This window comes from Aythya ferina (assembly GCF_964211825.1).
Source record: "Aythya ferina genome assembly, chromosome: 1".
NCBI classification, from domain to species: Eukaryota; Metazoa; Chordata; class Aves; order Anseriformes; family Anatidae; genus Aythya; species Aythya ferina.
Window position 1 is genome coordinate 111,320,447 of NC_140296.1, and position 20,000 is coordinate 111,340,446.

Genomic DNA, 20,000 nt, shown 5'->3' on the forward strand with positions numbered 1-20,000 from the left:
CCTTCTAGCCTCTCCTCACACTCAAGGAATTAAAGGTAGGACATCCCTCAACTCTCAAGCAAGAGTGAAGCTTTCGACCTGTTAGACTTCAAGTTGCCTGACACAAATAAATTATTCATCCCTTTCACATACACCGATGTGAGCAGGAGTCAGACAGATAACGTCAGCAGGAGATAACACTAGAAACTGCCTCTGAACATCACAGAGGCTCACTGTGAATAGGTGACCAAGATAACTTTGCATTCTAGCAACCCAACCGCCTGCTTAAAGCAGGAACCCAGCGATACCACCTCCCTGATGCGACTTGCTACCCCAACAACAGTAAAGACACAGGTGTGAGGAATAAGCCCTTCACAGCAAATAACGCCAAAGTCTGAACAATTACACTGCAGGTACAAAGAACTCCCAAACTTCACGGTAAAATTTCTAAGAAACAGACTCTATTAAGTTACTACATTGCAAAGCTCATTAACCCAATAAAAAAAAAAATCAGTTGAAAAAAAAAACAACAACAAACAATGTAGAGTTAATTTTCAGCTTAATTAATTTAGCTGGATTTTGCATCATGCATCTGTTATGAATTACCCTTAAACTAGAAGCTTTCATCCTTCAGAAAGGCACAGGTCTCTGTTTCGGTGCCAGCAGCCACCTTTCCTCTGGCCCACATCCCAGCTGTGGGCAGGGAAGCTCCTGGCGGTGAGGCCTGGGCCCACGTTTCCTTTGCCGCAGAGTCCCGGCACCAACCCAGCCGGCTCTTGCAATGGGTTGCTAAACCCCAGCACAGCCCTCGTCTTCACAAGCTCACCCACAGTTCACCACAGAGGCTTTGGCTCCCATGAAATTTGAGAGCCTGTGGATAGCTTGGTGTGCAGAGGTGCTTCTGGAAGAAAAGATTTAAGAAAAACAAAGCCCTCTGTTACTTCACTGACTGCTAAGTACTTCCACAGGAGCTTGATATACCCCTCCAACCACTGCTGGAGGTCTTCCTCCACAACTGACCACCACAAGCATTAGTGGTAGGATGTCACAAGCCTGATCCTTCCCCGGGAGTCTTCTAAATCCATTTTAGGCCCCATTTGGCTGTCCTAGAAGGGCAGAGTTCTCCCACACTGTTTATTCCCCTCTTGAGGGGCAGCAGGTTGCTCCAGCAGTGACTCACTGTACATCTGAGCACCAGCAACTGAAAAACGCTGCACTTTCACCTTTGGTTTCTGAAGGCAGAAGTCAGAAAGCCATGGGAAGAGCAAATCCCATGTCCCTCTCATCCCTCCCTCCCCACCGCTACCTCTGCCCCAAGCCTGTGTGCACACCCGTGGTTTAAAACTCTCAGGTCTTGTGTGTAAAATAGGTCCTGGTTAGGCAATTACAGAGAAGGACATGGCTCCATTCACAAGATGGATTCGATTTCAGCAAATGCCTCACTAGCTTCCTCACTCTCCTACATTATGCCTCAGGAGTTACCTGGTGAGACCGTCGCTTGGAATTAAGTGATTTTCTTTCTGTTCATTTATTCTTGATTCTGTGCCAAACACATCTATTGAGAAAGATGAATGCTGCTACTACTTATTGAACCAAAACCACAATACACAATCAATCAGACAAATTAACAGTTGTTTTTTCACGTCACCACAAGACTGCGTCTGACCAGTAATACAAAGGTGAATGACAAGCTCTGAAAGAGACACGTTAACCACATGTATCAGAAGGATTTTATCATCTGCATTTCTAACAGAGCAAAATAAAAGGATAGCCTTTTTGACAGTACTAAAATGGAAACACTATGCAATCAGATGTGTAGCAACTGGTTTTCTAGACTTTAAAATCCAAAAACCTCCAACCCTCACAACACTTAATAATGTATTACCTAGTAGATTTGTACCTGGTCTCAAATTTGTCTCTCCTCACGGCTACCTCCCTTTCTGAATGAAATAGCTTGCAATGCTCTAGCTAAACTATTACGAGGACTTGGCTCCTGGTAGGGTGCAAAGTGTAAAAGCAAACTGTTCTGAACACTGCTTTTGAAATCATCCCCTCTCATCTTCTACTTACAGTTAGGAAATCCTTGCAGTTGTGGGTTGGGAATTCTTTCTCACTTCCACAAGGGTCATAACAGAAGGGAGAAGTCAAAATCTTTAATACTTTGTTAAATTTGGGTATTAGCATTTTAACCAATGGTCAGGATTTTACAGTCGAAACATTTAGAGTTTTCAGCAACTTTTCAGCTCATCAATCATGTTCAGCAACGCAACAAGACTTCTTGCTAAACTCCAGAACAAACCATGTAATTTCACAAGTTAAGCATTGTTAAGCATCGTTAAGCATTTCACTATACACAACATCCACTTATTGTTCATGAATGCTATAAAAAGAAAAAAATTATGAGAATATAGGAAAATGGCAGTCAACAGAGATCTAGGCCATCAGATGCAATTTTTTAAATTGTATTTATTTATTTTTAGTTATTATTTTTTCCCTGGGAAAAAGAGTTGTTAAAATTACAAGTTATGTTCTCAGTCACCTGTAGAGTGTACTGCCTATTACCTTGACTGGTATTCTTGAGAACATGGTAGGTACCTACTGCAGGAAGTCCATTTTCAGGGGTCTTTGGGAAATAGCCTCAATTTTGAATCAAATTGCTGCTTGTTAGTTAAAGGCAAGAAAGATGGGAACAAACCCATGTTTTATTTTATCTACATTATGAAATCTTGCACTTTCCCATAGCGACTTTCGGTGGTGAGAAATTAAATGTGTCCCCACTATTTCATTGGTTTTACTTTTAGGGCGTATTTTGTTAATTAAAAGTTGTTTTTTAACTTCATTAAGAAGGAGTGCAAAGGCTAAAACTAAACATGAACTTTCCACTTCTATACTTAGCCCTCAACCGCTGGGGACACTAAAGATTTTTCCACATATGTTAGCCCATACCTTGTCTGTCGTTTTCCTACTGACTGCCAAATGAGCACTATTTTACCATTGTATTTTACTGACCTCAGCCCTTCATCATGAACCTTCTATAGAACAGGGCAAGCCCAATTGCTTGCTTCAGTTCTCAGTGGCAAAGAAACCTTAAACCATCCCAGACAACTGGAAAACTAATGGATGCAATAACTGGAGACTTAGCAAACCCAACTCTCCTCACCCTATCTTCAGTGCTGCAATTATTACATTACTGTCCACAGTAATTCTTGCCTAGAGACTTTGTCCAATTTATCATGGTTTTGTGCTCTACGCTTCTCCTTTACCACATGCTGCTGCCTGGATTAAAGAAGCAGAAGCCCTGAAGGTACAATTACCACTGAGCCAGCCAGGCAGGGTGATGGAGAAATAACATGGCCTACACGTTTCGTCCCTCACGAACATGCACTCCACAGACTAAGTTCACAAATTCCACTCTGCTTGGATCAAGGCCTGGAAACTTGAGTTTCTACCCAAGGCCAGGCCTCCCACTGAGGGCAGAAATAACCTCTGTCTACAGGTCAGAGCAGTCTGATTTCCTGGTATTTTGCAAAATAATGCTTTAAGGACATGAGGTTAATAAAGTTGTCTGGGTAGATGCTCTGAGACTACTTGGTATGCATTAAGCTCTGAAAGTTTTTTTTTTAAAAAAGCACACCAAAACCAGACAACTCCCATGGGAATTATGCAATCTAACAACTGTTCCTCTTTTACTTACTGTTGAAGCCTCCTCTCTAAGCAGAGATAACCTCCAATTTAATATTTAACAGTAGTTTAGAATTAACAAATTCATTTAGAATGTTCCTTACGACAAAGGAAACAGTTACAAGATCAGTAACACATGCTTGCAGTGGTCTGAAATATTTGTAAAGCCCTACATTTCAACTTGTCTCTACAATAAATGTTGAAACTACATTTTAACGTAACAATCAATGGAATCAATCATGCCTTTGAACACGTATGGATCACTAACATATCTCACCTGCCTTTTGGGACCTGATCCTCAAGAGATTAGCAGAAGACCATGTTCACACCACCACTTTCCTTTATGGCATCCACACAACATCCTGTTCCTTTGTGCTACATTCCCCACCCTCCCATCTCTGTTCATATTCTTTTAGGACCCACGTCTAGCTACTTCTTAGTACTTTCTACAAACCTATCAGGCCACCTGTAGGTAATCAGGAGTGCTTTTACACTTTAATTATGCTAAATGAAGATTAGTTAACCTTTAATAAAGAAGCTAATACTAAAGAGAAGAAAACCTTTCTCCACATCCTTTACATCTCTATGCACTATAAGAAAACAAAAATTACATAATCACCTCCATAACATAAAAAGAAATATTATTGATTCAAACTTCTCTAAAAGGTAAATAGTGCAATCCTCTGCTTTCACACAGTTGTTTCAATTTCTCTTCAGTAATTGCTTCAAAAACACAGAAATTGCAGAGATTGTCTAACTCTTTAGTACACTGAGCCAAAAAGGGCAGAATGTACACTGTACTTCTGAGAACAAGTTTAAAAGGAAAATGACTGTTTTAATGCTTTTCCAATTTTATAATGGCTACATTTAAGAGTCAGTTTCTGGGGAAAAAAAAAAAATCATTCTGTATATACACCAAATCACTTCTACCTGCAAACCAGTAACAGACATTTTTATATTTTTGCCTGACTATGAAACATGTAAACTACACAGAGAAAAAACTAGACCTAGACTTAGACTAACCTAGACTTAGACTAACCTAGATTTGCCTAGGTTATCTAACAAGATAGGCCAATGTAAGATATGTCTGATTGAAAATGCCAACTGCAACTTTGATTTCAATAAAATCAGCATAACTCTAAAAATACTTGCACAAAGCAAGGTCACTTCAGTGAGCTGGTACCCATACCTTCTGAACTACTGAAGTTTTATTAAAGCCATACGTATAAATCCTCATCGCTCTGAAGACTGAGACCATCTGACCCTTTCAATTGTGCGTACAGACTGCCCAGCACCCCTTTAGTGCTGAACATCTACTCAAATGCAGAAGTATAACATAAACAGAAAGCAAAACTAAATCTCAACACCTTGTCACTTCCCCTGCTTCTACTCACAGACCTGTAAGCATCAAAACAAAATGGAAAGTCAAGCAAATCTCCTTCACACTTTGAAACACTTCGAAAAGGCAGCAGAAGTGACATTGCCATGTTGAGTTCACCACATTTTGGGCCTTCATCTGAATCTCCAGTACTCATAGTCATCCAAATACACAGGAGAGTCTGAAGGTAAATTACAAGAGCACAGCAGAAAAGCAGATTTGACTTTGTTGTCAAAATGCACGAGGAAAAAAATTGTACAGAGTACAGATTGCCCCCATAAGGTGAGTAATACAATCAATAGCTGTGTGCGGAGAGAATGAGAAAAACAGCAAACAGTGAAGAAAATACAGCATAAAGTATGTTGCAATATGATATGGAAGAAACTATGTGGAATGAAGTAAAAAGTGAGAAAGAGCTGTTAATGTCTATTGTCTTTTTTTTTTTTTGACTGTCCATCTGCACAGCCCCTGGCATTGTAGCACGCAACTTCACCTTTAGTTTCCAGAATACACTACAAAAACAGTGAACAGCAGTGAGAGTGATGAAGCAAGCCAGCCTGTTGAACACCGTTTAAGAAAAGCAGTTTGTTCAGAAACCAGACCAAATAGCATAATGCACCTAGGCCTCTTCAGATAACTAAAGGGAGGGGAAACTCTTATACACAGGCCAGGGAAGTGGTCATGGGCTGCAACTTGCACTTTGGAAAAAGTGTCAGTGCAACATACGCTAGTACATTAAGAATCCATCAAAAAACTGGTTGATTGTCACAATTATAGGATCATAAAAGAGATTGGGTTGGAAGAGATCTTAAAGGTCATCTAATCAATCAGATCAAAACCAAAGAGCTCTAAAGAGAACACAACCACTATTACTACAAATTACAAACAGTTCTATATTCTATGCTCAGTTCACCTGCCAGTTCTGAAACCTATGACTTACTTCCCCTTCACCAACCATAGGAGTACCGCAATAGCAATAATACCCCAAATCATTACTTTTGGTTTAGAATTTGAATATGTACCCTGAGCAGTACTGAAAACCCAAGTAAAAATTAATTACAGACTCATCATCTTTGGGCAAGTTCATATTCCAGGCACCAATGAGAAACCGGATGAGTATCACATACACACACACATGTAACCCAAACGGAAGCTGTACTAGCCCACGTAGTCAAATATTCAACCTAAGTGCTACAAATGCTTTTGGAATTCTATTATCTATGTTTATACTAGAGTCAGAAAATTTTGTAATATACAGCGTGGACCACAGCCAAGATTTTAGCTTTTCAAACACACATCAGTGCCTGTGGCACCTTTTTTTTTTTTTTTTTTTTGGAAATTGTTTTTGGAAATATTACAGGACTGTTAAAGATGTTCCATGCTTAGGCTAATTGAGTATTTTACATAACCTTCTTTTCGTTACACAAAAAAAACAAAGAACAAAGGGAAGCAACATAAATAAACAAAAAAATGCTTAGTCAAATAAACCAGGAAAGATAATTTAAAAAATGCAGAAACCTTAATTGCAGAAGTAAAAACACAGAACTAGTTAAATATAAAAATGAGAAACCTTTTAACCTTTATTTAGCCCACAATACGGATGTAAACAAGCTTGTATTTTCTTTCTTCTTTTTTTTATTTTAAATAGGTCTACAATACTGAATGTATTCCTAAATGCCACAGTTTTCTCCCTTCATGCTTAGAAGGATCTACATTGGATTTATCATTCATGGTCAGAAGATTTCTAGAAAAAACATTTTTAAAGTTGTATTTTGTAGCATTTGATGTCTCCCCATTTATTTAAGGTTGTTACTATTTGCACAAAGTTGAGTCAGGGACACTCCATTTATCCTTAGAAATGACAGTCACCAGTTCTCCACTCAACAGAATTTAAGTCACTTTAGTTCTCCGCACACACACACACTTTTTAATAATTTAATATTAAATTATAAAACTTACTTTCGCACATCTGCAGATTGTTTTTGACCTCTTTCTATATCCTTTGAGCAATCTTTCCCAATGTTATTTGGGATCACGTCATCTTTATTTACAGAGTCCTCTTTCATTCTAGCTGTAAAACAGACAGTCTCTTCAGTTTTTTGATGCTGTGGATGCATGTCCTCCATAGGAGTATTTGTGTTCTGTAAATCCTTTTCACATCGGTTGGGTTCATCTTGGAAGGCAGACTGTTTAGATTCTACCAAAGAAGATTTCGTTGTGAGATTAAATAAGCTTCCAAGAAACTGAAAAAAACCTTCTCGGGGTTGCTTGTCTTTATCTGCTGTTTTTATTCCAGGAGTCAAACTAGGAAGGCTATTAGCCTTTTTCAACTCCTCTTGGGTTTCAGACTTGTTAAGTTCTTCTGTGGAATGGTTCTTTTCTTCATTTTGACAAACCTAAAATAAATATGAGAAGTAGATAAAGAAGACATTACCTTTCATTTTCCTGCATTCCCCAAATCCTTAGTATTTATTTGCTTCTATATATTGTATTCTTTAAGGAGATCTCTAGTTTAAAAGTTCATTTTAAAATCAAAGCCCTGTGCTCTCTTTTTCTCTCTATGTACTAAAAAGCCAAAAGGGCTATACAGGCTGGAAGATTCACAAAGCAGCTGCTGGGGAAGTAAAGCACAGAAGGACAGCTTCAATTTGCAGGGAAAAATAAAAAGACACCAACAAAACAGAGGAACAAGCAAAGAACTATTTTTCACACCCTTTTATTACAAGCAAACAGAAGAGTTTCTTAGTTAATGCTAGGGCACATTCAATATTATTTACTGACATGTATTTTCTGCCACAAGGAGATTATGAGATTAGGCCTGAAAACAGAACTTCAAATGAAAGAAAAGTTGCTTTCAGCAGCTCTTTCTTAAAAGATCATATAAAGGAAATTACACACTGGTGTGTTAACAGCCAGCCAGTTGATTTTCTTATTGCTTCTGAAACTTCCGACTCTTACTGCTTGGAGTTAGGTGCCACCCATATGCAGCAAGGACATGCTCTGGTCCTGCTGTGCACTGAACCAGCAGAAGAAATTCCACAAACTGGCACTCACACTCATGCTTTCATGTTACACCCTGAGACCAATTCAAGTGTACCAACAAGTACTTCAGACTCCAATCTGCTCAAAAATGAAGCTTCACGAACAAAACCATATGCACTTGTGAGATGAACTGTTTTTGGCTTGCAAATACATACAAATACACCATAGCGAAATACAAACACAGCCGTAAACACACCAAGTCCTACACATCACTACTTCCCTGCACCCAATGCACAACAGCTGTTTAAAGCCCACTGAAAATAACTCATATTAACACTGTTTCTCACCTCCTTTAAGCCACAGAGGCAAGGCAAGCTCTGTTCCTCACCAGTTCATACCCTTGAATTTCCTTGGTATCACCTCTTACAGATCCAAGAACTGCTGCCCAAGACCATGCTATTTCTGCCAACACTAATCTGCCCCAAAAGGTGCTGCTACTTCACAAAAACTATGTTAAACCCATTTTTAGCTTCCCAGTCTGGAAATACTTTTTCTCCTCCAAATTTTCTGGGGAGCTCCTCCCCCCAATATCCTTCATCCTCAGCCTTCACAGAGGGTGCTAGATGCCATTGCTGCCTACTCTATATTTACCGTATAATCCTTGTAATTTCAATCCTTCTTTCAACCCAGTTTATTAGAACAGAATAAAGTTAGATCAAATGTATCCTGTTCAGCAGGTGGGAAAGGAGAACATGAATAAAAAGTTCTGCACAAGTTTTAGTTGTGTCAATATCATCTTTGGATATCAAATGGGGTAACACCTACCCATCCAATCTAAGCAGAAAGTTACTATTTTCATTAGTTTGCTAATCCTGTTTCAATTTGAAAATATATTTCTCTAAAGTAATTAAACAAATATGTTAATTTGTTAATGGTTCATCTATGATCGTGCTAATGATGAAAAGTGTTTTAATGAACACCCTTTTCATGGTTGGAGAAACATTAATTTCTTTAAAAATTGCAAGCAACACTTAGGGATGCTGGGGCAGTGGTCTTTAATGTTCAAGCAATATTTTGTCACCTTTTCCATCAAAGAATAAATGCACTTGCTTTATATGAAAAGGTTAGATTTATGTGTTGAAAACAGAATTGCTCATGTGAGGATAGAAATTGAAAGGCGCTAATGTGTCCTTCAGAAATCCATGCAACCTGTATTGTCTTCATACAGGTAAGAGAGTTAAACAACCACGTTTAACTTTTAGCTTTCAAAAGTGTGGTAAGTCAAACTCTAGACTTTTTGTCCCACCTGTGACAAACCCCACCTGCTCCCCCACATACTGTGCTTATCAACTGCAGCTGTATCTCTCAAAGGGGATGCAGTCATCCCTGTAGCATTTAGAGAATTAGCACTTTGCAAGTCAAATCTATCCAGGCCCATCCCTGGAAATGAAACGGAAGACAGCTTACAGGAGTACCATAGTGCTGGCTGGTATCTTTAGTTCTAGACAAACTGACCAAGTAGCATGCAAACCTGAGATGAATCTCTTGGGCAATTAACTTTATCTCATATGAACTAAGTACTTTCAAGGAGGAAAGAAGAAAATTTAATTTCCAAAATTTGATGATACGTGAATGACTTAATGTAATCAACTTCAGAGTTCTACTGTCATAGTTTCTTCCTTCACTTTGATTTATATCTTAGCATTGTTCAATACCTGTTTCTGATTTAACTTTAAGTGAGGGAGGGTATTTCTCCCTTGTTCTGTGATTAACATAGTTCACATACATTTGTCAGGCTTAAAAGAGTATCTCAGTGCAGGAAGTGCATACAAACCTTATTGCTTTTTTTCTGCAGATCTAATTGTTGCAGGCTATAAACATTTCTCTTGATTACTACAATATCTATGAAATTTACAATTAAATAATATACTAACTACAGAAGAAAATATTACATTCAACACTTGCCAACTATTTACTTTTTTCCTCTCTCTCTTTTTTTTTTTTTTTTAAAGATATCTGTATTCAGGAATGTTTTCTTCTATTAGGAACTGAGACTTCAAACATGGCTAAATCTCTACATATGGAATTCTTCCCCTAGCAGCTCTGAGGCATTATGCTTGCAAAGACACTGCTTCTTACTTATAAGCATAATTCATATCCTGCATGAAAAGCTGTTTTGCAGTCTCTGTTTCCAGAAACAGAAACCTATTTAGACTTTTCTTGCTCTTTAATCTTTCTTTCCTTACTTAACTGCTGCTAAATCAAAAGAACAGGAAGTTTTAATATGAAAGGGTCCTTCCATACCTTTAACCATAAGTGGTGTCTTGTATAATAAAGCCCTGGAGAATATTTACACTATGCTTACTTGACGATATATGTGGATATTAAGTACCAACACAGAAGTACCAACACTATGCAAATCTTTCTTCCCTCCATTCAATATAATCAATCCTACTCTCCATAAATTCTCCTCTCTGCTCCACTTTGCTACAAAAGAGAGCATCAGCTATTGATGCTTTATCAGTCACACATAAAACCTCAATCCAAAGTCTGAACCACTATTCAGGCATTAATACAAACAAAACTGTTCCTGCCACAGATTTTAAAGTTTGTATTTTAAGATAATGGTGCATTCAAAGTAATTAGACTAAAGCACATGACCTGTAAATCCAGTAAGCCATTAACACAGCAGGAGCCTTCAGACACATGCGCCTGAACACCACAGCAGTACAACAGCAATTGCAGAAGGCAACATCACGGTAACTTTCACTTATTATTTCCTATGGCACTCTATGAGCTTGTCTCTGACAGAAGCCACCAGCAAATGCTTAGGATAAGCAGAAAGGGTGCAGGGCGTATGCAAGCAATCCTTTCCCTGGTATGTCCCAGCAATTTTTAGCAGTCTGGGCTTCTACTTCACCCTAACAGAGAAGCGACATCTGCATGAATATTAAACTAGATCAGTTTGGCATTCACAGTGCTGGAAGAATACCAGACCATGGCACTAGTTAGACTTCATTTCATCAGTTGAAAATAAATAGACCCTCCTGCAGCATCACAGAAGTCTAAACAGTTTCTCAGGCATACCACACAAACAATAGCTTTGGGGTGAAAACTTACCTGCCGGATCTCCCTTGAGATCCTTACTGGTGCAAGGAAAGCCCTAAGTTGCCCTGTCACAGCACTGTTTTCTGGAGAGCTCCTTTGACATGCAGACTGCCAGCAGTCTGCCCCTTGCCTCCCCCTGCCCATCCTCTATGAGCTTTCCTGCTCGTGACATGCTTCATAAGCCTTTAATTAATCTTTATTCCTTTAGCAACTCCTTACTCAAAGTTTCACTGGGCAAGCCCTGAGTCACCTGGCCTGACCTTGCAGCTGTAAGCAGGAGGCCAGACCAGATGCCAACCTGGTGTCCCTTCAACCAGGGTTATCCTATGGTCCCGAGACCTCACACACAACCAGGCTGGCATGGAGGGGAAACTCGGCAGAGCGTGAAACAAGATCATGGCTTAAATCAGGTGACTGAAGAGACCGCAGTAATGACGGGAGCTGTATTTACTGTGCTGTCAGGTGGTGCAGTCTCACCTTGCTTGAGCAACCGCTGCAGAGAAGCACTAGCAGCAGGGACTTAGAAGACGAGCCCACCGTGTCGTGTCTTGAGCCTGATTGCCATCTGAGCTGATTTATTCAACAGTAGGCTAGGTATGTTTTCCAGGCTGTGATCCACTTCTGGCTGTAGCACAGATATACGCCCTGAACCGAACTGCAAGCAGGCAGCCCAGCACAGGGCTCGCTGCTGGTGTGAGCAGCTCCCCTGACGTGCAGAGCCCAGCAGCAGCCTGACCAGGGGCTGCTTTGCCAGCTTTGACCAGCCTCTGACAAGCGGCGTGAGCAGCAGCTTTGGTATCTGCAACCCTCTCGGCAGCCAAGTGGGAAAAGTTCACATTGCCAGAGGTTTTCATTTGGCAGGGTTTGTGTCAGTCTGCCAGGAATATGATCTCTTTTATTGCCCTAACAAGTGAATTAAATGAAAACAGGGACAGCATTAAAACACAGATCTCCGTGAACAAAGGATTAGCTCCCAGCCACAACAGCCAGACATTTTGGGTTTCGCTCGCCGAGAGCAAACACTCATAACAAAGCAGCAACTCTAGACAACAGCCTGGAGATCTCCCACAGACAGCTTGTCTTACTACAGGGGAAGCTGCCAACGGAGAACACCCTGCAGACCTGCAGACAGATGCACCTCTGCACTCTATCCACCTCACCTCACCACAGGTACTGTTGCAAGAGAAGACAGACAGACGTCAGGATTTCAGGGTACTTACCCATTCACCCCAGGGATCCTCGGTCAGTCATTTAACCCCAGCAATTTACTCATTCAAGAAGTAGTCACAGAATTTCTTTTCATGAGCGTGTAGTTGTTTCAGATTAAAGTTTTGGGTTTACAAAGTAGTGTGCTAAGGCACCACTGCCTCAAATACTGGAAAATTAATGATGTTCCTTGGCTTAGCTTTGACCTTTCAACACAGACAGGATGACCACATTTCATTTCACAATTCCTGAGCATCTCATTAGGTCTCAACAGCTCTACAGTATGTAAATCTTGTATGCTAAGCAAAATCCACACAGAAATAGCTTGAGTTGCTGAGAGATTAGTACATTCCCAGGAGGAGCCCCTGCTGCATGTTTTTCAGCACATTTTCCTTCTCTGGGAGGGTAAAGCATCTTTGCTGTAATCTCCCACTTGTTTTGCAATGAGTGGGACATGCTGAGCCACATGAAAAAGGCTTTTGTTTTTTTTTCATCTAGTATGAGGCAAAGAAGTTAGGCACTCTCAAGCAACAGGAGACAATACTTACTGAAAGACCCTATTTCCTACTGCAAACCTGATGAAAAAGAACTGGACACAGTGAGAAAGATTAGGAATAAGAATTCTCTAAGAAAATTGCCATAGTATTAAGAGAAATGCAGGAAAAGGAACTATCAGGCAGTACATCATCAACAGAAGAGTCTCCTGTTGCAAGTGTTCGTTCCTGAGACAAATGGATTTGAAAACCACACTGTCAAAATGTTTTTGTTTCTTTTTATTACAGCAGTAATTAAAGTGAAGGAGATGATGTAAGGGATCTCTCCACCATTGTCAAAAACTGTTTATCTTAACTAAATGATAGCTTTAAAATAATAAGAGAAAAGAAAACAAAGAATAACAAAGAAAGCCTTGGGGGCTTTGGGGGTTTTAAGTTAGAGGTGAGTTCTGTATTTCCACAAATAACAGATGTTTTGAACCTCTGAACCTCTTGGCGTTTTCATACTGCACAGTTTTCCTTCCACATCCTCCTTTCTCTGCTTGTTTTGACATGAAAAAAATCAGGTCGTGACAACAGTGGAAGACGAGTAACTAGAAAACTAATGAAATCACGACAGCTTCATAATCAGCTGTGTTAAACAACAGGAAGGAATTTTTAGTTAAATCATATTGGCTTTGCATTTTTTTTTTTTAATATACCCATTTAAATTCAATGACTATTCAACATTTGGAAAGAGAGTGACCTTTGTTGAAAGTTCAGCACCAGGACTTTTAAAATCTGTTTATCCATTTGAATTCTTGAAACACCGAGGGGACCTTAACACATTTCATTTGTCAGACAATGAAAGAGAAGATTAAACAAACATGCTCTGAAACTCTGGTGTTCATTTAAAATTTGAGCAAATACTCAGACTCACCTTCCCTGACAAGCGAACAGAAAGCCAGGTGGCAAGGGGAAAGATTTCAAATGAAAACAAAGAGAGGAACAATTTGAAAAAAAGTTTCTGCAGTGTAACCTTTAAGTTGAATTGTAAATTCAGGCAAAGCCTCTAGAATGACAAAGCGAACTTTACAATTTATGAAGTTCTGTTTACACAAGTAACAATAACTTCCAAACTTCTCCCTCTGAATTTTCTCCTGAAATTACTGTAAAGCTCTGATTAAAGACTAAGAATTGGTACTCCTGTCTCAATATATTAACATCTCTTTATTACTCAGTCTAGTATAGACCCTGAGAGAATTAAATTGTCTCATTTCAGTTCTTTTCTCTGTGTTCTCCCAATATTATTCTTCCATTGCCCTTTAATGAAAATGCATTTATGAACACAAAATGACTCCCATTCTCTTTACTTGGTAATATCCTGATATTCAAAAATAATTTTAAAAAAGGTCAAATTCATCTTTTCAATGCAAAAAAAGTGTGCATAAGCAGGCAGTACATTGGTAAGAGGGTGAGACAGTGCAATTTCCACCCATTTCCATTAAATTATAATGGCAGGTTTTAGCTTCTGGCATCACCCTCCTCCTCATCTGTCTCCTCAGTGGTTTTACATGCCAGACTCAGCAAGGTTTAAGCCTATTCTTTTTTCATTCATCCTGAAACAAAGTTCCCTTCTCAAGATCTTCTTTGAAGAATGACTGTAGTAAAAAGTGATACACATTTCAGGATCATATTTTTAAAAATCTTTGGTACTACAAAGGAACTTACCAGAATATTAGATAGGATGAAATGTCTTCCCAAACACATACTGCTGTTAACACCATTAATTTAACAAAGTGTCCTGGGCAAACAGAGGATTCTATGTACTCTCCTCTAAAATTTCATTTCAAAGAATGTTCAAATAGTTTCCAAAGAGAAAAAGATTTGCTGTTGGATTCCACAAGAAAATCCTAATCATGCAAACTCCAAAACATTTTGGTTTTGCTTTTCATTCACTGCTGTAAGCAGCAACAACTACACTTTTAGCAGTAACTTTTTTTTTTTTTTTTTTTAAATCATGGTTGGCAGTAATATTCCACCTCCCTTGACTCCTGAAAGTCAAATAATCTCTCTCATTTCTAACTATTAGGTCTATACCAGAGGTATTCAGCAACCATTTGCACACATGCTGAGCTGATATAACTTAGGCAACACACGTATGAAATAAAGATAATATGAAATAAAACCATGTTACAGAAAAGTATGTGGTAAATTAAGACATTAGGCTTAATCTTGATTTCTTTTTGTAGAACTTAAAATTAATGATGAAGTCAGAATTAGGGACACTCAGTAAGAGCAGATACATATATTTACCAAATTCAAAGATTTTTTTTTTAAACATGAATTACACACTAGATGGAAACTGATGTGATCTAGAAATACAGAACTAATTAGGCTGAAAGGAATCTGGCTGGGGAGGTCACGTAGTCTAAGCTCCTGCTCAAAGCAGCTCCAGTTAGAGCAGGGCTTCAGCCAGCTGAGTTTTGAATATTTCCAGGGATAAAGGTCCCACAACTTTCTTGGGTAACTTTTGTCAATATTTGACCACCATTGATAAAATGGGAAAAAAGTAAGATAAACTGTCATAGCTAACTGGGATTTCCCACATTCCAATTTGCACCCGTTGCCTCTTGTCCTGCTTGTTGCAACTCCAATAAGAATCTGGCTCCATCTTCTCACATAATTGCAGTCTTTGACATCATATCTTAATACTTTACCTACCATTTAAATACAGCCATCTTTATATTACCTTGAAATTAAATTAACGTGAGAAAACAGGGCTGCAGAGTTATCTCTTCTCAATGTTCATAGTATACAGGAGTACTTATCACAGGCCAATTAGCAACTGGTTTAATTTGTAGCAAGCAAGCTTTAGATTGGATTTAGATTGGAAGAGTTTCTAATTAGAGGGCTTATGAAATTGGTGGGACAGTTGTCTGACAAAGTTGCAGAGATCTTAGAGATCTCCATCCCTGGAGGTCTTTAAGAACAAGTCAGACAAACTTCTATCAGGTATGACAGATACAGAGGTCTCACCTTGGGGCAGAGGAGTGGGCTAGATAATCTCTGCAGTACTTTCTGGCTCTGTGTCTTCTATGAAGACAGACTGTCTCTCATTAATCCAGGCAACCAGTACCCAGGCTTGAGCCTTTGGGCTGAATTATAAAATATTTAAAGGTTATCAAAATACTGACTTCTAAATTACACACTTTGTAGATTACATTTGTACCTACCTTCTCAAACTTCTGCATTTGCCTCAGAGAGCTCACAGGCAGTTCTTGTGCCAAGATGTTTAAGAATACTTTTCTGATCAATTATGGGAGAACGTGCTTTTTCTTCCAGGCACCGTTACAGGAAGAATATCGAGGGATGACTGTCAAGCGAGTCAATCTGCCGACACAAGCCCCAGCTGGACGAGAACCTTGGATAGGGCCAGCCTGGGATCTAAACAATTTGCTGCTATTGAACCAGTCATTGCTGCTACGACTACAGTATGGTAATACAGGTAGAAGCCCAGGTTAGACTTGTGGCACAAGCACGTACAACAAGAGTGCTGTGTGATTTCTTCGAAACTATACTAATAAGACATCACCCAGTATGCGGCTCATTACAGGAGCAGCATTAGCTCAATTAGTAGCTGTGCCATTCAAGTCAAACAAGACCTACCTTCCACTTGTAAACCTCTGTTTTCAGGGCATTACCAAAAACTGTAAAGATGTATTCACCTGCTTTTGCAGGAAACACTGTTGCAATATTCCTTTTAAAAACAGAGTCTGCTAAAAGGAAGGTTAATGATACACTAGCATGTGCAGGACACTATGCAATGCAGATGCTTAGAACGGGAAACATCAAGTTCAAGAACTGTTTACATCCACACAGCCACGTGTTCAACAATCACATCATTCAAATGGGGCATTTACTCAGAAAAAGCACTGTTTGCAGCTCTAATTCAAAGAAATAGAACCCAAACAGAATCTGTAAATAAACAGTGGCAGACTCTGGCAATGAATTAATAGGCAAAGCAAATATATTTCAATAATACTTTCTTGAAAGTGATCAAATGATGAGTGATAATGTCACCTTGGCACAAAAAGATAAGGCTTTGTATTTTCCTTAGGTGTTAAAGTATCGTCTTCTCCCTCTGAGCTAAAGATTTCATCACGGGGAAGAAAGAAGGGTGTAAAGTACACAACTGGTAAGCAAGCCCTCAGAGCAGCCAGAGGGCTATGGTAGCTCAGCATGTTTCTCAGCTCCACTCACCCTGTCAGTTATCATTTACATCTCTGACCTTTGCTGTTAAGACAGAGACATTGCAGTTCCCCTGCTACGTCGCCCCCAGCCTTCTGCTGAGATGGTCAATGAATATAAATACATCACAGCATGTAAGTCTACCAGAAACATGACAGATCATTAACTTGGTGGCAGACAGACACAATATGGTATCCGTTTGCAGTCACCATCTACCTGAAATAAGTAGGAACATAGCTCAGAGATATGGGTATGTACTGAAACCTGCCCAGACCCAATCCACTAGATACACAGATTTAGAAATTCCTCACAAAGTACACTTCCTACAACTACAAAAGATTTTTTTGTTTTTTTTCAGAGTATGCTTACCTTGATGACTCAATGAAGGAAACTGGAGTGATTTTCCATACCATACACTATTCCTTTCACATGAGACAGAGACAGAACCCCAGTTCTCTCCAACTGTTCAGTTGCATTCTAGGTATCTTTGCATGAGACCGCTTATTTTGAACAATGTCAGGCACTGAACAGTATGGCATTACAAAACAAATGAGTGTGTGTTGGAGGGAGCAGTGCCAGGAAAAAAACATCTTCACCAAAAAGAAAGGGGGAGGGGAGTGAGGCGGGCTACCTCTCTAAATCACTTCTTATTACCTAGTTGCAATTTAAATGCACACAAGATAAAATTGTAGTACTAAGAGTACGCATTAGTATGCCTATGAAACTGCTGAAGTGTATAAAAAGATTTTTGATCAGCTTAAGAAAGCAAAAAAGAAGTTGGACAGGAAGTTCTCGGTACGTTTGAACAGCCAGCACATTCTAGTCATACGAAAGCCACACCTCTCTTATAAAGCCTATACAAAGCCAAACACCAAGTATTATTTCAAAGATAATGTAACACACAATCTAACACTGCCAAGCATAAATCAAAGACAATATCATTAAATAAAAACTTTCAATGGCAAGACAAAGAACAGAGCAGCTACTTGGAACAAAACTTTACAGCATTAGTATTGGCACCAACTTTTAACATACAAAAAGTTCTGAGTAGAAGACTTGAGTGCAATGAATTTAGATTCAGTAGGAAAAAATCAAAACTTAGGTTCTTGTGAATTAAAAATGTACCAAAGGAGATTTAGTTTTTGGCAAAAAATAGACACTCTTAGATAATTTAAACCTGCTATGCTCCCTGCACTCCACCTATGCATCCCGCTTGTTCACTGAAATCTAACCCTGTTCGTACTTCTGTTTAAGCAGTTCCTTGTGTTGAAGTCCTGTGCACATATGCTAAACCATTCCTCCCCCCCAGTCAAAACCTTCTTCAAAAGGAAAATGTTTTAGAACTTTTCACTGATCTAACTCAGAAAAAATAAGATTTTTTTTTTTTTTAACACAGAAAGGTTGCTTCTACTACAGTAGGATCTCCTCTGGTTGAAAGAATCATTTCTGCCTGTGTTTTGAACCATAAAAGCAATAGTCCATGATTTATGACAACAGGAAGGCATTCAGTAGTGTGTTGTGGGAGCCCAGCTCAGACAGGGCTGGCTTGAATCCACAGGGCTTCCGAAAAAATGCTGTTGTGCTGTTTCTCACCTTGATGCATAATGATTACATTCGACACAGGATTGATCTTTATCTAATAACCCAGCTACTGACCTAGGTCTTTGCAGAGGCAACTGCAAAATTTCTTCACCTTGGGCAAAACCCCTCCAAATAGTCCCTAGAGAGTGAAGATGCCACTATACAGTGACTGTGAGCCATACAGCAAAAGGACCACTTCCTTCCCCATATACTGCTAGTGCTCAATCTAGGCAACACAGGATAGAAACCTCTGAATCAGTCTGTTAAGAAGCCTACTACACCCACAAATAAATCTGGTGGACTAGTCAAGGCCCTTTCAGGGAAATTGCCAGCAGAATTTCTGCAGTACTTATACTACTACTAATGTAGAAAAAGGAACAAAAAAGTAGAAAAAGTACTTAGTGAATGAACTGCTAAAGTGACTCTGTGCGGGGCATGATGTGACAGCAACTATTTGGAAGAGGGTTGTATCACCAGGCCCCATCTTGCATAGAACTATTTATGATATTTGACTAAATCTAAACACAACTTTACTGGCAGCTACCACTTTGTGTCAAATGACTCACAGGAGAAAGCGTCACATAGAAGCACATCCATTTTTTCAGTAGAATGCTTACAGGATAAGACAAGCATGATTAACAGGGATAACATTGGTGTAGAATAGCCAACATGCATAAGTATTTCAGCAGAAAGTTCTTACAGCGCTTTGACTGGCAACCAGTGCAACTTCAGGAAAACTCTTGCTGGTTAGATATTCATAAATTATATAGAAATGGTTCTTTGGGTGACTGTCAAATCAGAATTTGATAAAAACACTGGCTTCATCCATCACTGGATGACTGCATGTGGAATTGGCACTAGACTCACATCTATTTAATGTAAGTAAAGATATGAACTTTGTTTCAAGAACAAGAAGCATAGACAGTCTTTCTATTTTTTGCATGTGTATCATAGCATGATGGGCCCTAACCCAGAATATGGCAACTGTGTGCTACAATGCAATACATGAAGACCTCCAACCTCAGAACATAACAAAAAGCCACAAGCAGATGTGGCAAGCTTAGCTCAATTCAGTATTAGTAAATAAAAATCCTACCTTCAAAAGTGCAGGAAGAGTTGTGCTTTCCTTTTGGTTGTTCTTTAAATTTATGGCTTCACTCCCTTTGTGTTCAGAACTGAAAAACAAAAATATTTTGCAACACTGAGGACTTGCATTATTCAATTCCACTTGAGAGCCAACACATTCAATTTAAACACAAAAGAGCATTACTTAAAAGGACAGAAGAACATGTTTTCCAAAACACAGCCCATATGCTGCATGCATTGCAACTGAAAAAGCCATGCCCCAAAAAGCTCAAATG

General features: G+C 39.2%; 1 protein-coding gene across 1 annotated transcript in view; it reads right to left on the minus strand.

The window, feature by feature from the left end:
* The window catches only part of CRYBG3 (crystallin beta-gamma domain containing 3), a 93,259-nt gene that overhangs the window by 58,739 nt on the left and 14,520 nt on the right, over positions 1-20,000 (minus strand). The window contains exons 2-3 of the mRNA XM_084507106.1: positions 19,736-19,814; positions 6,998-7,434 (exon numbers count right to left, since the gene is read on the minus strand). Coding sequence (XP_084363232.1) covers positions 6,998-7,434; positions 19,736-19,814 — 516 coding nt within the window. The remainder of the gene's footprint in view (positions 1-6,997; positions 7,435-19,735; positions 19,815-20,000) is intronic.